Source organism: Labeo rohita, chromosome 16, assembly GCF_022985175.1.
Source record: "Labeo rohita strain BAU-BD-2019 chromosome 16, IGBB_LRoh.1.0, whole genome shotgun sequence".
In the NCBI taxonomy this organism is placed as follows: Eukaryota; Metazoa; Chordata; class Actinopteri; order Cypriniformes; family Cyprinidae; genus Labeo; species Labeo rohita.
In genome coordinates, this window is record NC_066884.1 from 30258291 (window position 1) to 30280309 (window position 22019).

At 38.1% G+C, this 22019-nt stretch overlaps 2 protein-coding genes across 4 annotated transcripts in view; one reads left to right on the plus strand and one right to left on the minus strand.

Moving 5' to 3' along the window:
• Positions 1-5147: 5147 nt before the first annotated feature.
• On the minus strand, positions 5148-15839 carry LOC127179117 (circadian-associated transcriptional repressor). The gene is made up of 6 exons (XM_051132415.1): positions 15714-15839; positions 13766-14175; positions 13059-13134; positions 12615-12693; positions 8065-8251; positions 5148-7949 (listed from the first exon to the last, which is right to left on the minus strand). The coding sequence occupies exons 2-6, from the start codon at positions 14171-14173 to the stop codon at positions 7419-7421; spliced, it is 1281 nt and encodes a 426-aa protein (XP_050988372.1). The 5' UTR covers positions 14174-14175; positions 15714-15839; the 3' UTR covers positions 5148-7418.
• A 3083-nt stretch (positions 15840-18922) lies between these two features.
• Positions 18923-22019, plus strand: part of ca14 (carbonic anhydrase XIV) — a 95171-nt gene continuing 92074 nt past the window's right edge. For all 3 annotated transcript variants that reach the window (XR_007829475.1, XM_051132420.1, XM_051132421.1), the window contains exons 1-4: positions 18923-19284; positions 19633-19653; positions 21243-21422; positions 21871-22016. Coding sequence is in view for 2 of the 3 variants with exons in the window: in XM_051132420.1 (XP_050988377.1) it covers positions 19218-19284; positions 19633-19653; positions 21243-21422; positions 21871-22016 (414 nt within the window). In the remaining variant the exon portion in view is untranslated. The remainder of the gene's footprint in view (positions 19285-19632; positions 19654-21242; positions 21423-21870; positions 22017-22019) is intronic.

Here is a 22019-nt window from a genome sequence, read left to right on the forward strand (position 1 = left end):
GAAGACTGATATGATCAAACTAACTCAATAACTCACACATTTATACTCCCTTGGGGGACTGCTTTCCCAAATACACAATGGAGACACACACACACACACACACACGCACACACAAACATGTGCGCTGGCCCAAATACAGCCAAGCCTGGAGGAATGAAGTAGGTTGTTCCCTAATCTGCATCACTTTCCACCTTCACCCTTCACCCTACTGGAAAAAGAGAAAAAAAAATGACAACATACCGCACATCTTCAGACCCACAAACACAGTTCAGAACTAACAGGGTGTCACAATTATCACTCAGTTCTGTAAGAACAGAGAACATCTGGTAGCATAGACTGTATCAGTGTGGCTTGAAAAGAGCATCAAGTGTGATTGTTTAGTCAAATATTAGTTTACTAAAATTAACACTTATTCCATCTGTCTACTTTTAGCTCCCTCTCTATCTTTTTCATTTACAATTTCAATTTAACAACAATTCTGATTCTCTATCTAACTGATCAGTTAGAACTCTACTATCACTTTGACAGACTCCATCTAGATTGTTTCTATGGCCTGCATGCTAATAGGCTCCAGCATCCCTGTCAGTCATCCTACATATGGGATTATTTCTGTGCCAATAAGAATGAACGTAACTTTGTAAAACTGAACGTAACTTTCCAAGAAACGATCAAAAATATGCCACTGCAAAAGAAGAAAAACACAATGAAAATGAAAAAATGAACTCAGTCGCACGAATTTAACATGCTCTTCAAATATGCTTCATTCTTTGTTAATGATTTTCAAAGAATCGTTTTCGCGAATCATGGATTCTGAATGCGTTGCCACAGCTTTCGCTAACGCTTCGCAAATTTTCGTTTGCTGTTTTGGCACAAACCTCTCGTGGGGGCGGGCTTAACAGCGATCTACTCTGATTGGCTAATGAGCTTTTGATGGACAGTTGCTCTCTGACCTGGTATCACAGACGGTGACGTCAGTGGCGCGCATATTGCGGTGTGCAATACGTCGTGCTTTGTTTATATTAAGTATTAATGTTATTAGTATTTCACCTACGGTCGTCTCTTAGTTTTTTAAAGATGAGCTCCCAGGAGAGACACGGAGCGGCATCATCTTCCACCTCAGCTTGTCCCTCAGGGCAGCTTGAAGTAAGTTCGTGTTGCTAAAGTAACGTTAATCAATAACATCGATAAAAGTTTTATTCATGTACAGTGTGCAACAGTTCTGATAGTTTCTATAAACAAAGCACGACGTATTGCACACCGCAACAACTTTCCAATATGCGCGCCACTGACGTCACCGTCTGTGATACCAGGTCAGAGAGCAACTGTCCATCAAAAGCTCATTAGCCAATCAGAGTAGGTTTGCAGATCCCCCCACGAGAGGTTTGTGCCAAAACAGCAAACGAAAATTTGCGAAGCGTAAGCGAAAGCTGTGGCAACGCATTCAGAATCCATGATTCGCGAAAACGATTCTTTGAAAATCATTAACAAAGAATGAAGCATATTTGAAGAGCATGTTAATTTCGTGCGACTGAGTTCATTTTTTCATTTTCATTGTGTTTTTCTTCTTTTGCAGTGGCATATTTTTGATCGTTTCTTGGAAAGTTACGTTCAGTTTTATAAAGTTACGTTCATTCTTATTGGCACAAAAATAATCCCATACCTACACAGGATAAGCCATTTGGAAAATTTGGTTGGATGGCTTTGTGCAACTCTTCTGAATGACTGTGATTTATCAGTGGAGAACCATGCTGATTGTTTTGCACATTAAGAATGTCAGCATCTACAGTCAGGTTCAATCTTCATAATTTTGGCTCTGCATGCCACCAGTAGAGAATTAAATATAAAACAATCAAGATGAAATTGAAGTGCAGACTTTAACCTTTATTTCAAGATGTTAAACAAAAATATAACATAAAACGCTTTGGATTTACAACCATTATTATACATAGTCCCCCCAGTTTGTGGCTTGTTTGTGGGTCTTTCTGTCTTTAGTTTTGTTTTCAGCAAGTGAAATGCATGGTTAATTGGGTAGAAATCCGAAGATTTGGTTTGACTTGGTCATTGCAGAATTTTCAACTTTTTTTACATTTAAAAACTCCTGGGTTGCTTTTGCTATATGTTTTGGGTCATCGTCCATTTGTACTATGAAGCGCCACCCAATCAACTTTGCTTTATTTGGCCAAATCTGGGCAGAGAGTATATCCCTATACACTTAAGAATTCTTCCGGCTGCTTCTGTCCTCTGTCACATCATCAATAAACACCAGTAACCCAGTGCCACTGGAAGCCATGCATGCTCATGCAATAATACTGCTCCACCATGTTTTACAGATGATGTAAGCTTTGGATCATGCCTTCTCCATACTTTTTTCTTCACGTCATTCTGGTACAGGTTGATCTTAATTTCAGCCATCCAAACAATGTTTATCCAGAAGTGGTCGGCTTTTTTGATGTTTTTTTGGCAAAGTTGAATCTAGGCTTGTTTGCACCTTGTGGTAAACCCTCTGTATTTGCTCTCATGAAGTCTTCTCTTGATTATAGACTTTGACAGTGATACGCCTACCTCCTGGAGTGTTTTTCACTTGGCTGGATGTTGTGAATGGGTCTTTCTTTACCATGGAGAGGATTCTCCGATCATCCACCACTGTTGTCCTCCATGAACGTCCAGGCATTTTTATGTTGCTGAGCTCACTAGTACGTATTAAAGACCTTTCCTCCAATATTGATGAGACAAATTCAATGCTCAAAAAAAAAGCTCAGAATTTGTACTTTAAGCCCATATTCATTATATAACTGTAACTTGAATATCTTTTGGTCAGCAGCTAAAATAATACAAACTGTGCCTGTGTCCAAATATATATGGACCTGACTGTATATGACCAGGGTAAACAAGGTCAAGTGCATTGCCATGTTTCTTTAATTAATTCAAATGCTAGAGTGCGTGTGTTATGAATGTAAAACACCAAAGAATGGAATAAAACTGCCAAACACATGCCAAATAAAGGAGGTGTCACTTTAGCCAATCAACAATTTATTAAAGAAAACACTTCTAATCTAAGAATTGTCAATATAATCGTGACTAGTATGTTGTTATGCAGTTAGTGCATATTAATGCTATATTACTGTTTGTTTGTTTTTTCCCCCCATAATTTTAAGAGGAAGCACATTCATGTATTTGCATGTGTGCTTTAATTTTGCATTTGTTTGTGACAGCAGTGCTGCTGAATGCGTGTGTGGGCAGCTTGCGTGAGTACTAATGGAGTGCTCTGAATGAACACAGCAGGGGGAGAGAGAGACAGACTTGACAGAGTCGGGCATGACGAGTGAGTAAGCACATCATTCACTCCACCTCTATCCAGCCCTTTCTCCTCCAGACATATACAATAATTTCAGCAGTTCAATCCAATTAATTTCTGTTATCTGAATATTTTTAAAATGTGCATTTTATCTGAAACATTTCTAAAAGAAAAAAAAATGTGTACATACACATGGGACATGGAATATTCTTCCAGTTTCATGAAATCATCATTCAAGAATTCCAAAATAATACAAAGTCACCTTCCCTCTCCTTAAATGTCCTACACAGTAGTACACACAAAAGACACAGAAGCAATACATTCTCCACACCCTCCCCTTGCTATTTGCCCCTAGCTTCCGTCCTCCAATAGAGGAGAAGAGGGGCAGATGGAGGGTGGGATGGAGAGGGAGGCAATGGGAGATAGTGTGGCAGTAGAAAAGGGGTTTGGGGGTGGGGGGTAGTATGGGTTGATCTCTGCCTAAAACTGCTTGGATACAAGAGGGGAGGGGTGCCTGTGTGCATGTGGGTGTGTGTCTAAGAGAGTGTGTGCATGGCATGTTTTATTACCGATTTGAAAATTTGTGTAGTGAGTTTTTGATTTGTGTGCATGATCATGTTTTTATAGGAGTGTGTCATAATTAATTTGTTGATTTTCTGTAAATGCATGTATAGTGAAAGTGTGTGTAAATGTAAATGTGCAGAGTGTCTGTGTCTGTGTATAAGTAGTGGTGATTTAAATAAACCAAATTCTGGACATTCTCATGTGTCTCAGTCTCAGTCTCATGTATTTTGTGCATATAGCAATTGTGTGTGTGTGTGTGTGTGTGTGTGTGTATATATATATATATATATATATATATGTCTGAATTCTTTATGTAGAGACCAATTAGGCAAAACAAAATTAGGAATCAATTAACCATGTTTAGGTGTGTGTATAATTGACCATGTGACTTAATTTACAAAACAAACAAAAAAGTTAATAGTTTTATTTAAAGGGGCTATTTTCCATTCTTTGTTTCATTCATTGCATGTACACACTTTTAAGTGAAAAATCTGTCTATTCTGCAGTTACCATTGCTACGGGGAAAGTTTTGCCAAAACTGAATCTGGTGTTCAGAACCAGATTTATATCAGTTTTTAATGAATTTAACTTGCATTAATTAGGAAAAAAACCCTCTGTGTATTGTTTTGTTATATAAAATGCAGTGAACAGTAGATTGCAATTCCCAGACTAAATCACCCTAAAGGCACTAGCACATGAAAACAAACACAGTTCATAGTCCCACATATATTCACTTGTACCACCACAGAGTCATGGGGACCAGCTGGGATCAGGTTAAATCCCACTCAATCCAAACAGATTAAAACATTCAAGTCTATTATGCTGCTTAAACTCCGTTCTTCCTCTAGTCCTCTTAGAACCCTCTCCAAAATTTACAAGTTTGAAATCTGTACCCCCTGCAGAACAGCTGGCTCACTGAAACACTGCTTGAATAGAGAACTACCTGCCTCAATATAAACCTTTGCCTCAGTAGACCTCAGTCTCATAGAGCAGTGGTTTACAACCACGTCCATCACGTTTGAAAATAATGCACCAATATGAAACCCAAGGCACTTTTTTTCCTCCAGTGAGCCCCCTACCACTGCACATTTTGGATGTCTCTCTCATTGAGACACTGAACACTACCTCAGTACAAACATCTGCATTCTAAATGCATATACACAGACAGAATCTCCAAAACACAAGTGCACACATTCTATACCTTACCTAACACACGGACGGCAAGACTGCACACACATTATGCATACACACCACTAAAACAGAACATAATCAGATAGTACATCCAAAATGCATTGTTTATTAAAATGCTTGTCTTTGTTGAAAAAAACATGAATAACAGTAAAAAGCAGAGAAAAAATATTAAAGGAAATAAAGGATGAAGAAGGGAAAAACAGATGAAATACAGAGACTGGAAAGAAGGACAGACAGTAGAAAGATTTCCAGTGTGTAGAGTGATACAACAGTTTTATAAAAAACACAGATTAAACAACTATTATACATCCATTATGATCAACCCTCTTGATATTGGTCTTAAACAACCAGTACAATATAAAACATGACAAAAAAAAAAAGTGCAACCAATTTCTACAAAATCATTATATAAAAAAGTCAATTACATATAATAATGTTGATGCAGATATCAGTTCTGAATTTTAATATGGCAAAAAAAATCTATTGCTAGGGGCACCAGGACTCTAAGCAGCTAATCTTATTTATTTATTTTATTTATTTATTCAAAAAACAAGCCATAATTTAGCGCATATAAAATTGATGCAATATTTGTCCCTCACTGCATTGTTTATAGCCACAGAAAATCCATTTTATTTATTTTATTATTATTATTATTATTATTTCATTCTTTCTTTAATTCATCTGCTCCAAAAATACTGATCCAAAAAAATTTGGAGGTTTCTGGATGCATCACAACTGCCTGCAGTGACTGGTCAGAAAATACAGTGTCACTTTGAATGTTGCTATGACCACTTGACACTGACATATTTGTTACTGGTCATACTAATTGCTGTAGTTCACTGTGCTGTTAGTGGTAAATTGTTACTCTGTGCAAATGCAGTTTTGAGATTTTGTATTCTGTACCATTTGATAAAAATACACAATTAACAAATAGGAGTATGAATAAGAATATACATATTGTTTTTAGAGAAAAGGCACAGGTTTCCCAATTTCAGATTTTTTTTTTTCTTTTTTTTTCATTTTCCACACAGCAACTCCATTATAAAAACCTGCCATACGAATAAATGCTCCATGACTTCAGCTGCCATATTAATAAATACACATACAAAAAATCATGAATAAATGTAGAAATCAACAAGTGAATAAATAAAGGTTGGCATATTAGCACTCTGTTTAGATGTCTAATATCACTATTATCAACAGCACTTAAATTCTCATAAAATAGGAAGAATAGGAGGTTTTACACCTAGCCTCATTCAGTGTTCTGTAAATATTATTTTACACGACACCTTAAATTTTCTTTTCTCTTTCAACCTGGGTATTACATCATTTCCTACATAGTATTAGGTTGAGAATCATCATTAGGTACTGGTCATATGCCATCACTGACCATATAATTATTCGTTTAGACATGCGAACATGATGTGTATAGCAGTTGTGGTTAGTTCTTCCAGTTCGAGGCATTGTCACACAGACTCTACAGCAAATAAATAAAGTGGTTTAATTTACATTTAAAATCCCAGCACACACACTCTTTCTCTCTCTCTGTCTCTTTCTTTCACACACACACACACACATACAAAGTTTAAAAAAAACACTAAGTAAAAAAACTTCTGTTACAACCCACTCACAAATTCATAAGATATCAGATATTGAAAAGTCGGTTATGCTGCTGCTACAGTTTTCCTCAGAGCTACAAAAAGGGGCTTTCATGCCATCACTGTGTTGTCTTACTGATGTTTTTAAACTGTAATGTAAAAAATGTAATTCTCAGCATTTTCAGCAGCAGTTTGAGAAAAAAAAACAATTATAGAAACATATAGAAAACTATTTTGTTCTATGCCATCTTATTAATAATATATTTTAAATGCCCAAATGCCAAGAGTCCTACCAATTATTGCTGTCAAGTCTTAATTTAACCTTATTTTAGGATTAAACCAAAGTCAATGACTAGAATTTCCCTCAGATTTAAACACACGCTTCTGAGGAGACAGCATATTCACATCCGGCATGACATTTCCTTAAAGGTGAAGTGTGTTTTTTTTTTTTTTTTTTGATGTTTAAATACTGTCATGTAAACACTGTGGCTCTGTTGGGCAACATTTTGTGTGTTTTAGCATCTAGCCCAGCACAACACAACAACAATGGCTCAACCAGTGTCATGATTTTGGAGTAGGGCTATCTGTTTGGCTGACTAAATCCACTTTACATTAAATTAAATTACTCTCATTTCACACTCAAAAAAGCCCATTTCCCAACCCAGTCAATGTCAAACTATATCTAACAACCTTCAAACCTTTCAACATCCTATTCTTCAATTCTTCTCTGACACTGAGAAGACGTTCAGTTAGTTAGTAGTTTTTTTGCATCAGGTTTGTAAAGGGCTTTGCTGTACAAGGTTTGAAGGCTTTATTGTGATTGGTGAGGTTTGGGCATAGTCCTGCAATGGACTTGTTGTCCCTAAACTCACAGACTGGCATTGGCATCTATTTGGTTCTGTAAAAGGTGTGGTGGAAGAGACAAAGCTGTCCTGCATGGCTGGACTGCTCCTGCTGGTGAGAGGGAAAATTGGAAGGAGGACACTTCCACTTCCTCTTTCTTTAACCATTCTGCCTTTATGAGAGGGACCAGATCTAGGCGGGGAAAAAATAGGAGCAATGTGCACCCATGTCAGTCTTGAACCTGACCACCTGATAATCTTGTGCTCCGGGGTTTCACGAAATTGCTTGTCTGATTGGTTTGTGTTTGAGGAAAGGGGAGAAGTCTCTGAAGTGCCCTCCCCTCCATCAACATATGGCCACCGATGTTGCTCTTCACAACATTCGAGTTTGGAGCGTTTACACACCACATGAGGTGAAGAGGATGGTGAATCTGTGTCTGACCAGCTCAATCTTCGCTTCTGCAAGAGCCAAGAGAAAATCAAAAAAGTGCATAAATGTCTACAAAATCACATAGTATAGAATGGTGCATACCAGCTAATATGCTATGGGTCTCTTGTGTATGTCTATACTAACCTTGACTGGAATATGTAATTGATCTTTGTGCTTGTGTGGGGGAGTGATATTGCTGCTGCCATGGGTGGAAATGTTTTGAGGCGAAAAGTCAGCAATGATAGGTGTCACAGAACCTTGAGCAGTCACTTGAGGGAACCAAAGCTTTAGCATCATCTCTATCTGCAGCAAAGTGGGCAAGTACCTCTCCCTGTAGACAACAAGGGAAAGTGAAAAAAAGACACAGAGTAACACAGACAAATATATATATTCTGAAATGCATGTTTATATATATATATATATATATACATATACATATATATTAATCACGTTAGTAACTGGACTCATTCTGATGCCAAACATTAGTAAAACATGTCAATTTTTAAAGTGATGAACTACAATTGTGGTTACATCTGTGTGTAACGCCACGCCAGCAGAGGGAGCCCTCACCCACTGACTGACTGTTGCTGCTCCCTCTGCTGCTTCATTGGTAACTTCCTGTTTGGTGGCAATAAAAGGAGGCCATTTTCAAACAGGAAGCTGTGAAGTATTGTTTTGCTCATGTGGACTCTACCAAGCGTTTTTCCCTTCTTTCCTTTGCCCTGTTTTTGTCTTTTCACGGTTTTGTTTCATGATCATAGTTTTGTCTTTGTTTTTGCCACAGTTTTGCCATAGTTCTGTCTGGTTTCATTTCCTTGTTTATTTGACTGCTCTCTTTGGTTTTGGACTCTGCCTGTTTATTGGATTTACGCTCTCGCCTTGCCCTGGATATTACTGTTTGTTTGGTTATCGACCCTGCCTGTCTTGACTACGATCTGTTAATAAAAGCTCGCAATTGGATCTTACACGCTTCCTACGAGTCCAGCTCATTACAGAATACTTCGCCTACCAAAGATCCAGCGGCTTTCTCAGACACAGATCAAACCATGGATCCAGCATCACGCCTCTTCAGTCTCCGCCAAGGTAACCTGTCTATAGAAGATTATGTTGTGGACTTTTTTTGCGAACTGTGTCATAAGGTGGATTTCAATGATGTGGCACTCAAGGACATTTTTCGTAACGGATTAAACAATCCGATTCGTTCTGGCCTACCTGGAGGGAAAATTCACTGGTCGTTGGAAGAGTACACTGACTTTGCCCTCTGGTTGGCTGGATCGCCATTTACTGTGGGGGTAGCTGATGAGGAACCTTGCTATCCCCCAGTATCAGCCAAACCTGTGAATTTTTCAATCATGTCTGGAATTATTCAAGTCACGTCAGAGGCCTATCATGCCAAGCCACAGCCTGCTCACGTCACGTCTGCCAAGCCACAGCCTGCTCACGTCACGTCTGCCAAGCCACAGCTGACCTTCATGAGCCAAGTCAAGTTGCCGCTGTTATTCCCGGACCAAGTCAAGCCACAGCTGACCTTCATGAGCCAAGTCAAGTCACAGCTGACCTTCACGAGCCAAGTCAAGTCACAGTTGATCTCCCTGAAGTCAAGTCATGGCAGACCTCCATGAATCAAGTCAAGAAACAGCTGTCCTACCAGAACCTCACCAGGTCCCCTCTGACCTTTCTGAGCCCACGCCCCCAAGCCACGCAGAGCCCACGCCCCCAAGCCACGCAGAACCCACATTCCCAAGCCACAAGTCCTCAGCATCCACACCCTCAAGGCCAACAGACATCCCAGTATCTACTGTGCTGCCTGTAATGGCCGTTGCCATTTTCAGTGTGTGGGCTGCACACTGTGCTCCAGAGGCCTCGTCTATCCACGAGTCTGCTCCAGAGGCCTCGTCTATCCACGAGCCTGCTCCAGAGGCCTTGCCTGACTGCGAGTCTGCCCCAGAGGCCTCATCTGACCATAAGTCTGCTCCTGAGGCCTCGTTTGTCCACGAGTTCGCGCCCATACCTCCTGAGGTGTCAGCTCAAGCTGTAGATCCTCCTAAGGAGGTGGCGTCTATATATGAACTCAGTGCCAGGTCTGCCCAAGAATCTGCACCCATGCCTCCAGAGGTGTCAGCACCCAATGTGAATCCTCCTATGGGGGCGGCGTCCTCTCATGAACTCTATGCCTGTCATGTCACAGCCACGAAGGCCTCCCATGAACTCTCTCCCTGTCATGTTACAGCCAAGAAGGCCTATTATGAACTCTCTGCCTGTCATGCCACGGCCAAGGAAATCATCCATGAACATACCACTCTGCTATGGATGTCACTAATTTCACTGTGGATATCACTGCTCCTGTCTATTCTGCCTGCTCTGCCTGCCCTGCAACGGCTCCCTGTTATGCCTGCTCTGCCTGCCTCACCATGGCTCCCTGCTCTGCCTGCCCCGCCATGTTTGCCACAGCTCCACGGCCCTGGTCCTCCAAAGTTCCACTGTCTGCCATTGCTCCACGGCCCAGGCCCTCCAGTGTTTCATGGTCTGCTACTGCTCCACGGCCCAGGTCCTCCAAGGTTCCACTGTCTGCTATTGCTCCACGGCCCAGGACCTCCAGTGTTCCACTGTCTGCCACAGCTCTACGGTCCAGGTCCTCCAAGGTTCCACTGTCTGCCACTGCCTCATGGCCCAGGTCCTCTAGTGCTTCACTGTCTGCCACTGCTCCATGGTCCAGGTCCTCCAGTGCTTCACTGTCTGTCCCTGCTCCACGATCCAGGCCCACCTCCTCTACATGGACCTGGCCCTCCGTCCCACCCCCTGTTTTGCCTCTGTTCCCCCACCCTCCTGGACTGTTGTTGTTTGAGCGCCAGGGGTCGCTCCTGGGGGGGGATTCTGTAACGCCACGCCAGCAGAGGGAGCCCTCACCCACTGACTGACTGTTGCTGCTCCCTCTGCTGCTTCATTGGTAACTTCCTGTTTGGTGGCAAAAGGAGGCCATTTTCAAACAGGAAGCTGCGAAGTATTGTTTTGCTCATGTGGACTCTACCAAGCGTTTTTTCCTTTTTTCTTTTGCCCTGTTTTTGTCTTTTCACGGTTTTGTTTCATGATCATAGTTTTGTCTTTGTTTTTGCCACAGTTTTGCTATAGTTCTGTCTGGTTTCATTTCCTTGTTTATTTGTTACTTTTCGGACTGCTCTCTTTGGTTTTGGACTCTGCCTGTTTATTGGATTTACGCTCTCACCTTGCCCTGGATATTACTGTTTGTTTGGTTATCGACCCTGCCTGTCTTGACTACGATCTGTTAATAAAAGCTCGCAATTGGATCTTACACGCTTCCTACGAGTCCAGCTCATTACACTGTGTGAACTTTAGGGTTGAAAATGATTGCCAGTTGGTTTAATATTATGGTTACACTTTACAGTTACTTTGTGCATTATGAATAATATAATTAATAACAATAATTTGAGCAATAAGTGAACACTTACAACAATATAACTTTACAGCATCTTAATCAATCATTAACCTTGGCTAATGTTAATTTATAAATAGACAGTTGTTGACTCTAGTTTATCATGCATTATGCATAAACTTTCATGTTAAAATGTATATGCAGATGAAGAGTAATAAAAAGAATAACTGATGTAATCAAAAACTACACTGCAATTACATCAAGTTCAGCACAAGTCTGCCAGTGTCTTGCACAGCTCTGCACTGTTGCCAAAAATCCAATTACAATCGATGATGTTGCCTACACTGCACAATGAATCTCTAATTTACTTTGTGTTTGCACTGTTGTGATGAAAGCATTCATGAAAATGTAAAAGTCGAGTTGCAGTGGCAAGATCACTACATTTGTGCACTCTACAGATATGACTATGATCAGCTACAGTGCTCAGCGCTAAAACATTTTATGCAATGGAGGTAGATTAAATCTTGGCAGCTGTAATAGTAAAAATGCAGTAAATGTTTACAGAAGAATTCCACATGTAATACTTATTTCATATGAAAAGGTGTTTCCCAGGAATAGGCACACCCCCTTTAAATAAAGAGTGTCAGTAAAGATAATTCTGTCTTCTTTTAACAATGTGCAGTTAGGAGGTTGGAAGTAGGATAATAGGAGTGATGTGAGCAATCAACAAAACAGCAGGAGGCACAATGGTCTATCCTATATTAAAGACTGCATTCATAAAAGGGTTGCTTAACTTCAAACTAAATAGTGTAAGTATAAAATAGTGAAAACAAATAAAAATGAATCTATAATATTAATTAATCATTAATCTATAATTGCTTTAATAAATTACTGAGTTCAAATCAATCAACAAATTGGCAAATTTGAAAGAATAGAAGTACAAATTAAAATTCATTCAGCATAGTCTCATGATCGAATTACAGAAAATTGGGTGTGAAGATGCTAGTAGTTTCCACAGACTAGCCTTTAACAAATTAAATTACAGACTGTTTAATTTCTGGCTGTTGACGGCTTTTTATTCATAGCACCTTCCACAGAAAGTTCTGTATTGATGTTTAAACGTAACAAGTAGCATTAAGCTTGTTTGTTTTTTTGAAGATGGACCCTAATAATGTCATAAATACTTGCAAACAAAAAGGTGAGTTTATACCTAACAAAGTACTGCTAAACAAGCTTTTCACTTATTCTTTTATGATCTGAATTATATCTAATAGACTTCGTATTGATATTTGTGCTCTCTCACCCAATATGTGGTTTCTGCAGGACTCCTACAATCCTCTGAATTCTGTCCATTGCAACACTCTGCTGAAAACTGCTTAGACCTGCCAATCACAAGCAGTAAAAGGGCTGATATGATCTCACTATTCATCAGAAAGAGTCAGATTAAATCACTTTCTGCACTGTCTGATGTTTTTTCACTTGTGCAAAAACTGAAAATGTTAAAGTAAAGTAAATTAGTTTTTTGACAATTGACATTTAGACCTTGGGCTGCACCTTGTCATTGTCAGAACACACAAAAATGAAAAAGTCAGAAAATAAGAGAATAGAGAGAAATAAATAACCACACACATAAAAAGGCTGCTACACTCTGAACAATACAATTTATTACATACCAATTACAGTTATTGCATATCTTCACATAAAGTGATGTTTAGGGCTAGACACACACAGTTTGCTTTTGTCTCACCTTTGTCAAATCGCCCTTTCTTCAGTCCATTTAGAAGCTCTAGCAGAGGCCGAACATACCCCTGGAGTTCTAAACACTGAGGGGGAGAGAAATCCACCATCATGCGATGTTCAATTACTGACTTTTTAAGATCTTGTTTGCATCTGATATTAATATCGATTTTAGGCAATCCCATCACAAGTGGACAGCACAAAATGCATATGCAAATGAAGTCAAAAGTTCTGGAGTACATACTAATGCATCCTTATGTGTCCTGGTAGACAGTGACAAACCATATAATTACCTGGCAATCAACCACTATCCTAAAACAAGGGTTTTAAACTTTGCTGTGTCACTTATAGAGAAAATAATTTGTTTTCCGAACATCATCTGTTTGCCATAAGCAAATAAAAGTATTTGCTAGATAAATAAATTAAAATTAATACAAGTACTGTAGGTCATGTTATGAGAGTCTTCAGCTCAAAACATTGTTTGCAGAAATAAAATACCAAAATCTTTCAATGACTGTGCTGACAGTCTGCAATGTATTAAAACCATTTTATGCTTCAGTAATGTAGTACTTGTAGTAGATGACATAGGCAGGATGACATAGTACTCAGTAGTAAAAAGCAATGGATCTCCACTGACTACATTTGACTGGAACACTCAAGACAGATGTTAACACCACATGTAAAGTGTTAAGATTTGATAAAAACAAAAATTCTCACCTTACGAGCAAACAGCAGGTCTCCTTCAATTCCTCCATTCTTCCCTTGCTCACTCCCTGAGCTGTTCCATCCCAATACAGAAGAAGATGACGAGGAGAGGGAGAGAACTGATGATATGGATGAAAACGTTGACCTAGGATGAGTGTTGTCCTCTGATCTCTCAGGGTCACTGGACACATTGAACCCATCATAAGCCCACTGAGATCCAGGAGGCTCCTGCTCCCCATTCATACTGTAAACACTTCTGTTAGAGAGACCTAATTGAGTCGAACGGATTCTATGGGGCTTGTCTCTTTCCTCCAATAGGAAAACATCTTTTTCATGATCATCATCACTGAACAAGTAACTGTTGTTGGAGCTTAGTGAATCCTGTGATGGCTGAGAGGAAAGAGATCCTGTGGACTGCATGACTGTGGGAAAGAAAAATACAAAATATAGAGAAATATCCAAAGCCTTAAAATAAAAATGTATGTTTAAAATAAATTATAAGAAGAGACACATGGACAAAAAAAAAAAAAAGATATGTATGTATGTCTATATGTACTATTGTTAAACTATGTGCCATGAATATTTCAAAGCCCATCTTGTGTACTTTAATGGAAGCAAGGATATATGACCTACAATGGGCAGTATCACAATTTTACATTTAATTAATGACCTAGAATTTGTAAATGTGTCTTATTCATTTATTAGTTCATTTTACACTTTTTTTAAGCTAGAAATTTCCATAATATTGTTATATTTTTTTCTGTTAAAAAAAATATATGGTTGAGGATGTCTGCATTTATTTATCAAAGCTACAGCAAAAACAGTAAAAAAAAAAACAAAAAAAAAACATATATATATTTACATTTTTTCAAGGTTCAAATTACATTTAAAATCTCAGATTTTCATTGCAGTCATTCAGACCCTACTGCAGTGCATATTGAAAAAGAAAGCCTACCTCAAATAAATCTAATACACCCAATTTCAATATTAAATTTATTTCATCCATACTGTTTTATCTGAGCCAGTACAGAGTACATGGGGTCTGTGGAGACCCTTTAAGACAGAAGAAAGGAGCATGCATGTCTGTGCAAGTGTATAAGTGTGTGTTGTCTAGAGCAGGAAAATAGGGGGAGGGGTGCAGCGGGATGCTTTAACACTAATGCTTAAAAAAGGCAGCTAGGGTCTCTCTATTTCTTCATTTTCTCTCTCCTCCTCTCCCTCTGGCAAATACACACACACACACAAGGACAGGGGAAGGGGCAGCGGCATACAAACACAAACACACTCACTATTCACTGCCTCACGTTCCTTTCCCCTCCCCCAAACGCTTTTAATTTCTGTCTCTTTCTCCCTCACTCTTTCTCTTCAAGTGTGTCTCTATTCATTGCAAACACACAGTAAAAACAAAGTATGTCTCTTTCCTCCTGTCTTCCTCCAGTCCATTTCTCCGTTTACCCTTGTCATTCAATCTGTAACACTCTCTCTACTGCTCAGACATTCAGCAGCAATGAAAATGACAGTTGGGGTCACCTATAAGGCTCTGGTTGTGTTGTTCTCTCTCTCTCTCTCTCTCTCTCTCTCTCTACATATTATATACACATACACACATATACAGTTCCCTTAACTGCAGTTATATATATATATATATAGAGAGAGAGAGAGAGAGAGAGAGAGAGAGAGAGAGAGATTCATATGTGTAATATGCACTTGTGAGTTTACACATGGAAGAGTCTGTGCACTATATGCAATTATGTGTGTGTGTGTAAAGTACATAGATTGCACAGACACTTGCATGTGGCTTATACGCATATGCCGAGTTACGGGAGCAGGACACATACATGAAGACTATATCAAATAAGAGTTTCCCAATGTCAAAATGAGCAATCTAAATAATATACCCTACTGTCTCTGTGTAATGGCATGCACATTAACAATGATATGTGAAAAAACAAAAACATACCTCAACTTCAGGGCACCTGTACAAGCAACGCAAGCCCTTTCCGACGATCCCGTCTACTCTACCCCACAGATCCCCTCTCTGGGCTCACTCTCTCCTCACTTCCCGAGTGTCAACATGTGCATAGACACACGTGCCCAATTTAGTGCCATCCACGCACAGCCTCTCTTTGGCCGCTGCAGTCAGATAGTAACAATCCTACTGGCTTACGATCTAGCCAGTAATTGTTCCGCTCTTCTGCTACTGGCCAGTCAATGACTCGTGGCTCCGCCCATGCGTGTGGTATTTGTATTGGCATGGGCGCAGCGAAGCAGAAGCGTAAACACGCGCAGGTCGAAAAGATACAGTAGATATAGCGTGTGTGTGCGTAATGTACATAGGACGCATTCACTATTGTGATGGAAAAGGAGCAAAATCATTACGCAAGGCAATCATAAAATCATAACTTCATTCTCACTATCTCAATATCACGTGGTAAGCGTACAATGAAAGACAGCTAATTTATAGACATGTCAGACAAGTAAACTCAAACACGTGAATTTCTGTCTTTAGTCTCACCTGAACAACACTGAAACAGTTAATATGAACAAGCTTTCAAGTCATGCACTATTTGTTTAAGTCTTTAGCTTAAGTTTTTGTTTTACATTGTAGCTAATGATTTAAACATATTTTAAAAGTTAATGATGTGATTTTTTGTTCAACGTATTCCTTGAAATGTTTTCCGCCCCTATACTGGTTTTCAGCACGGCTATCGGAAAGATGTTAAGGCTATACATTTAGTACCCTTTGTGCATGTAACACTTTACATGCACAAAGGGTACTAAATGTATAGCCTAAAATGTATAGGTTCAAACAGGCCGTCCATAGACTGCATCATGGGCACAGCTGTCAAACAGTCAAATAATATCGCATGCCACTGGTTCTGATCATTCCAGAGGACCTGTGAATGGGCCTGTATCCCTTTAAGAGCAACATGCACAAGGACGTGAACAGCAGCCTAAGAGATTTGTGAATGAAATCCATAGTCACGCCTCTAATACGGAATCGACCAATGAAAATTATGATAACCATTATGACAAGCCCTACTCACTAATGATTGACCAATGGCGAAAGCTTTATGGATCAGGAGCATTCAGAGCTGTGTGAGCGTTGTGTACGACGGTGCAACGGTTTCACGTTGAAACGAATCTCTACGCTGTTAAACTTAAGTAGGTGAAACGGACGAGAATACCGAGGCTGAAACGTTATTATATATATATATATATATATATATATATATATATATATATATATATATATATATATATATATATATATATATAGAAGAGCACATTAGAATTATGAGGAGCTATTTCCAATGGAAATTAAGGGAATCCAAAATAAATTTCTAAACACCTCATTCATTATTAGCTAATCAATTTAATTTAAAAAGACAGAAATTCATGTATAAAATAATTCCTATAGTATTAAATAAATCTTAATAAATGTTTCTTACATAAGAAAGCCAAAACACTTGTGATTGCACTTGTGGCTATGTGCATACAGGTAGCCTGTATAAAATCCTGTATAAACAACGATAGCTATAGGAGAACTATGATTAAAATTTCTATATCATTTTTTAAAAGTTTTCATTTAACATGTAAATACAAAGAAGAGATGGAAAAAAAGACATTATGGATTAAAGAAATGTAATTGCTCCCAAAATAATTAACAGCTATCTAAACACAAACTTATCTTAACCAAAGAGTTCAACTTCATTGCAAAATCAAGCACTGCTATTTTTTTTTTACTAATGCGTTTTTTAAGTAAATATTAACATAAAATCTATAGGCATGTTTTCTATTGATTACAAAACATATTTAGCTGTAGATGTACATATACACTAATGAAAATGCAATTTTATTGTAATTCTTCAACAGGGAGTTTTATTTTATACATATACAGTATATTGTCTATATCTAAATGAAATAAAAAAAATAGTTATTCAACACATATCACCTGTGTGGAAAACTGCCCCTTTAAACTCAAAATCTGTCTGTGCCACCTTTAGCACCAATAACTCTCTATCTGTGTGTGTGTGTGTTGTATACATGAATTAGACTGAATTATTGATCTTGCTTTCCATTAACATATGAAATTTATCTACACTACATTCTTATTACATTCATATATATATATATATATATATATATATATATATATATATATATATATATAATATTAAACGTTGTTTTCTTCTCTTTTTTTGTATATTATTTTCCCCTTAATAATAAATGTGTAAACATTTGGAAAACTGGGTTTCCTGTGTTGTCTGTGTAATTAAGTGAATAGTTATTAGTTTGGGGCCAAATATGTATGACCAATTACAGAGTTTTGTTTGCTGTGTTTGGACAAATGGTACATAAATGTTTGTGATTTGTGTAAAACTAATAAAAGGAGCTACAACTGCTTTTTCCAGATATTTTTAAGTATTGGTTGGTTGTATTAACTATTATGAAAACATTTGAGAGATTTGTGCACATTGTTTTGAGAAAATTATTTGCATGCATTGTGATTTGTATGAAATTAATGAAAATTTACAATCTATTACAACGTGTTCAGTTAGCTGTGTTGACTGCTTTGAGAACAGTGACTTGAGTTTGGAGAAATGTGCCAAATCGACTGAAAAAAAAACCTGTAAAGGATGGACTTTACTGCCCTCCAGCGTTTAAATAATCAAGTGCAATAAGGCGTGCAGTGCGCTCAGTTAGGTATTTGAACTCTGGGATTGAAAGCAGACGTTCTAAACTTTGTAGAGACATTATTTTCATATTCAACAAAAATGTATTTCCTTTTTAAGATGCATTTGCTCCAGTTACATTTTATTCAAATTCAAATTTCCAAATGGCATGTCCTAGTCAATTAAGTTGTTTCAATCAGTGTCTACTCATCTCATCTTTCATTACCATATCATTGTCCGTTTTTTAGAATAGCATTCTTTTTTTTATATGAATTTTTAACAGCACAATGAAATTGACTATTTGGTAGTTCATGCCCCAAATTTTCTGTCCTCTAGCTCTGGTCTCCCTCTCACAGACTCTATTCATTCTCTCTTTATTATCACCTCAGTACCCCTTCAGTCAGGGTTTCCTGCTCCCCTCAGTCCTCCCCCCTCAGCTAGTTGTGTCATACACATTTTTCAGTATCCAGCAACAAGTGATTTTCCCGTTCATTTGTCCCTTTCTCCTTTCAGTTCTCTCTCTTTTTCTCTCTCTCTCTCTTTCTTCTGTGGCATGTGATGGGCTCTCTTTTCCACAGTTCAGCTCACTGGACCAAATCATTTCAATCCAGAAAAGGAACCCAAATTATTCTTTCTTTGTGAACATTTCGGATACATTTTTGAAGTTGTTCTGCTATAAACCTGTTAAGACTTTTCCACCATTTCAACAATTTTTTCTAGTGTACTGGTGTGTTTATATCTTTTTCATTGTTTGAGTGTGTGTAACCTGTGGAAAGGAGGGTAAAAGCATGGACCTTGTCTGGATAACAGTGGCTCTTTTTCTCTTTTATAAGTGTGTGGAGTGCTCAAGAACTGGTAAGACTTCGATTATCTATGTAATATTAATGCAGTGGCCTGTTGTAACACGTTATGGTGATAATTGTTACTAAACACAGATGAAATAAGCAAGTTATAGGAATTATAGTTCTGTTTGCTTTTTAATGCTTTTAAATGTTATATAATTAAACTGCCCTAATGTACTAGTCACTGATGGTCTTGTTTGTAAGTAAGGCTTAATAATTAGGTTACAATTTAATTGAGTCCAAAAATTGTCTTTCTTGAAATACATGGGGAATCTGTTGTAACCTTTGCATTCTCTCTCCCTCCCTCCCCCTCCTCTCTCTCTCTCTCTCTCTCTCTCTGTCTCTCTCTCTCTCTCTCTAGCAAAAGAATGGACATACACAGGTAGTACTCACTCTTTGTGATTTTGTAACCTGCATAATAGCATATACTTTTAAATTACTTTGGTTCATAGCTGGGAATGAAAAAGGAACATTAGATATTTTCATCAAGCTTACCTTTTTTGTCTCTCAGGTTTTTTTTTTTTCTTTCTTCCTTTGTTTTCAAACTGTTTTACTTCCAATTCATCTGTTCAATAGTAGCAGCACAGTCACATGGAATTTGAGAGCGAAAGAATAAAAGAGAAAGAGAGGAGGTTTCAGTAGGTGTAATAGTTTGCATATAGTAGTACATAGTACAGAGCTTAAATTAGTGTTTTCATTTGATAAAAAAGAACAGCATGATGAAGAATAAGAGACTGCTATTGCTCTTGCACTGCAATTCATACATACAAACACAATTTTACATACTTCAGTTTGTTACCTGTACAGTTCAGTTAATAACGCTTTTTAGTATGTGATCAGGCTCTTAAACTTTTAAACAATTTACAAAATTCCACACACTTGCATAAATGTCACAAATACAAATATCTTCTGAGCCAAGACTTATTTCTTTATTAATACAAATTAATTTATATAAAAATATAAAATGTAGTGTTTTCCTGCAAAGTAATACCATTTTGGGACTACCTCTTATGATCTTGTGACATTCTTGGCATAATAAGTCCTCTGGAAAAGCTCGTTCAGCCATATTTGCATTGCATGTGCTAAACTGTTACATAATCAGACCTAATCAGTGTAGCACTAAATACACAAAAGGCCCAGCAAATCTAAAAGAAAAATTTAAAAAAAGGTAAAATAATATGGGTGAATCTGCAACCAGTGCCTTCTTTGAAAAAGCAGCTTTGTACCGATTACACATGCATTTCACACGAATTCTCAGGACTGTGCCATTGTTGTGACAACCCATTAGTTTTGAACAAAATGTAGTTACTTTGGGTGATGCTTTGTTCTCTGTCCGTGTTTGGGGAAGCATGCAAGAGGTAAACTGGCAGTAGTCTGGAGTATGTGTCTTTCAGTTGTCATAGAGATCTCCTTGGCAACTACAGATCAATGAGAGCAACTCTCCCACCCCCTGCCCACTTTTTGGAGTTTAACAGGGGTTTGGGGGGGGATATTCTTGGTGAACAGTGAGATTGAGTGGGCCTCTAATCCCTGTGTACACAGAACTGACTTAGCACCATGCTGAAACACTATGACTCATTTGCAAATTTTTCTTTAATTTTTATTTAAAATGAAAATATTTTTTTTAGTAAATTTGCTTTAAAGCTTTTAAGACAAATATGTTTTTAGCTTTTTTCGTCACTTTTTTATGTTGCCCTTTGTATTTTAATGTCTAAATTCACTACAGAATATTTCCACACTGAAAAACGTGTGTGTGTAGTCTACGCTTTTGTAACCACGTGTCTCCTCATTAACTTTGCATGACTTAACACTTAGCTAATACTTCACTATAAGCTTTCAAAACATGACAAACAGTCAAACAAACATTGTAACACTGGCATTTGTAACATTAATGATTCTACACACTTTTTTATTAATTGAATCCCACACCAACATTCACCTTGCTGTGGCACCCTTTTGTGGTTGTTTTAGGTGCTGTGGGACAGCCAGAATGGGCTGAGTTTTTTCCTGACTGTGGTGGTTCTAGTCAGTCACCCATAAACGTGGACACATCGCAAACACTGTATGATCCAACACTAATCCCTGTGCAGCCCCTGGGATACAACCAGCATGGGAAGAGGCCATTCATACTTTACAATAATGGCCATACAGGTAAGTTTATCTTCTTTACACATTCAAAATGGTCTTAGACTTAGAAGACAGACACAGACAGAAACTATGAAACTATTAAGTGCTTTTACAATACACATGGTTTCAAGCCACTTTATATTATACATGATATTAATGTATATAATATCTAAATATCTTTATGCCTCATAGTTGCAATTTAGCAAATTCAAGTTATTTTGTAACTATAAGGTATGAATATATTACGATTTAGAAAATAATCTTTATAATGTGGCCTGAAAAATAATTTAGATTCTTAAGTCACACTTAAAAACTCACAAATGTCTTTGCACATTCATACATTTGAGTGTGACTAAAATCTACATCACTGTAACACAATTTGAGCATTAAACTGTCTGATAGTGAAGTACTGCTTGCTAAATATGACCCACTTCTTTACCCTCTTAAACCTTTCTCTTGTTTTCTCACACAGTGCAGATGACATTGCCGCATTGGATGGGCGTGGCTGGATTGCCATGGCATTATAGTGCTGTACAGCTGCACCTGCACTGGGGTAGCGAAGTGAGCATGGCTACAGGAAGTGAACACACCATTAATGGACAGAGCACTGCAGCAGAGGTG

Excerpts from the sequence above, each read along its gene's own strand:
- LOC127179117 (XM_051132415.1), bottom strand. The coding sequence starts at position 14,173 with ATGCAGTCCACAGGATCTCTTTCCTCTCAGCCATCACAGGATTCACTA. Across the intron at positions 13,135-13,765 it reads ACCTGCTGTTTGCTCGTAAG|TGTTTAGAACTCCAGGGGTA; the intron begins GTGAGAATTTTT and ends TCTCCCCCTCAG. Across the intron at positions 8,252-12,614 it reads CTGCAGAAACCACATATTGG|GGAGAGGTACTTGCCCACTT; the intron begins GTGAGAGAGCAC and ends TGTTGTCTACAG.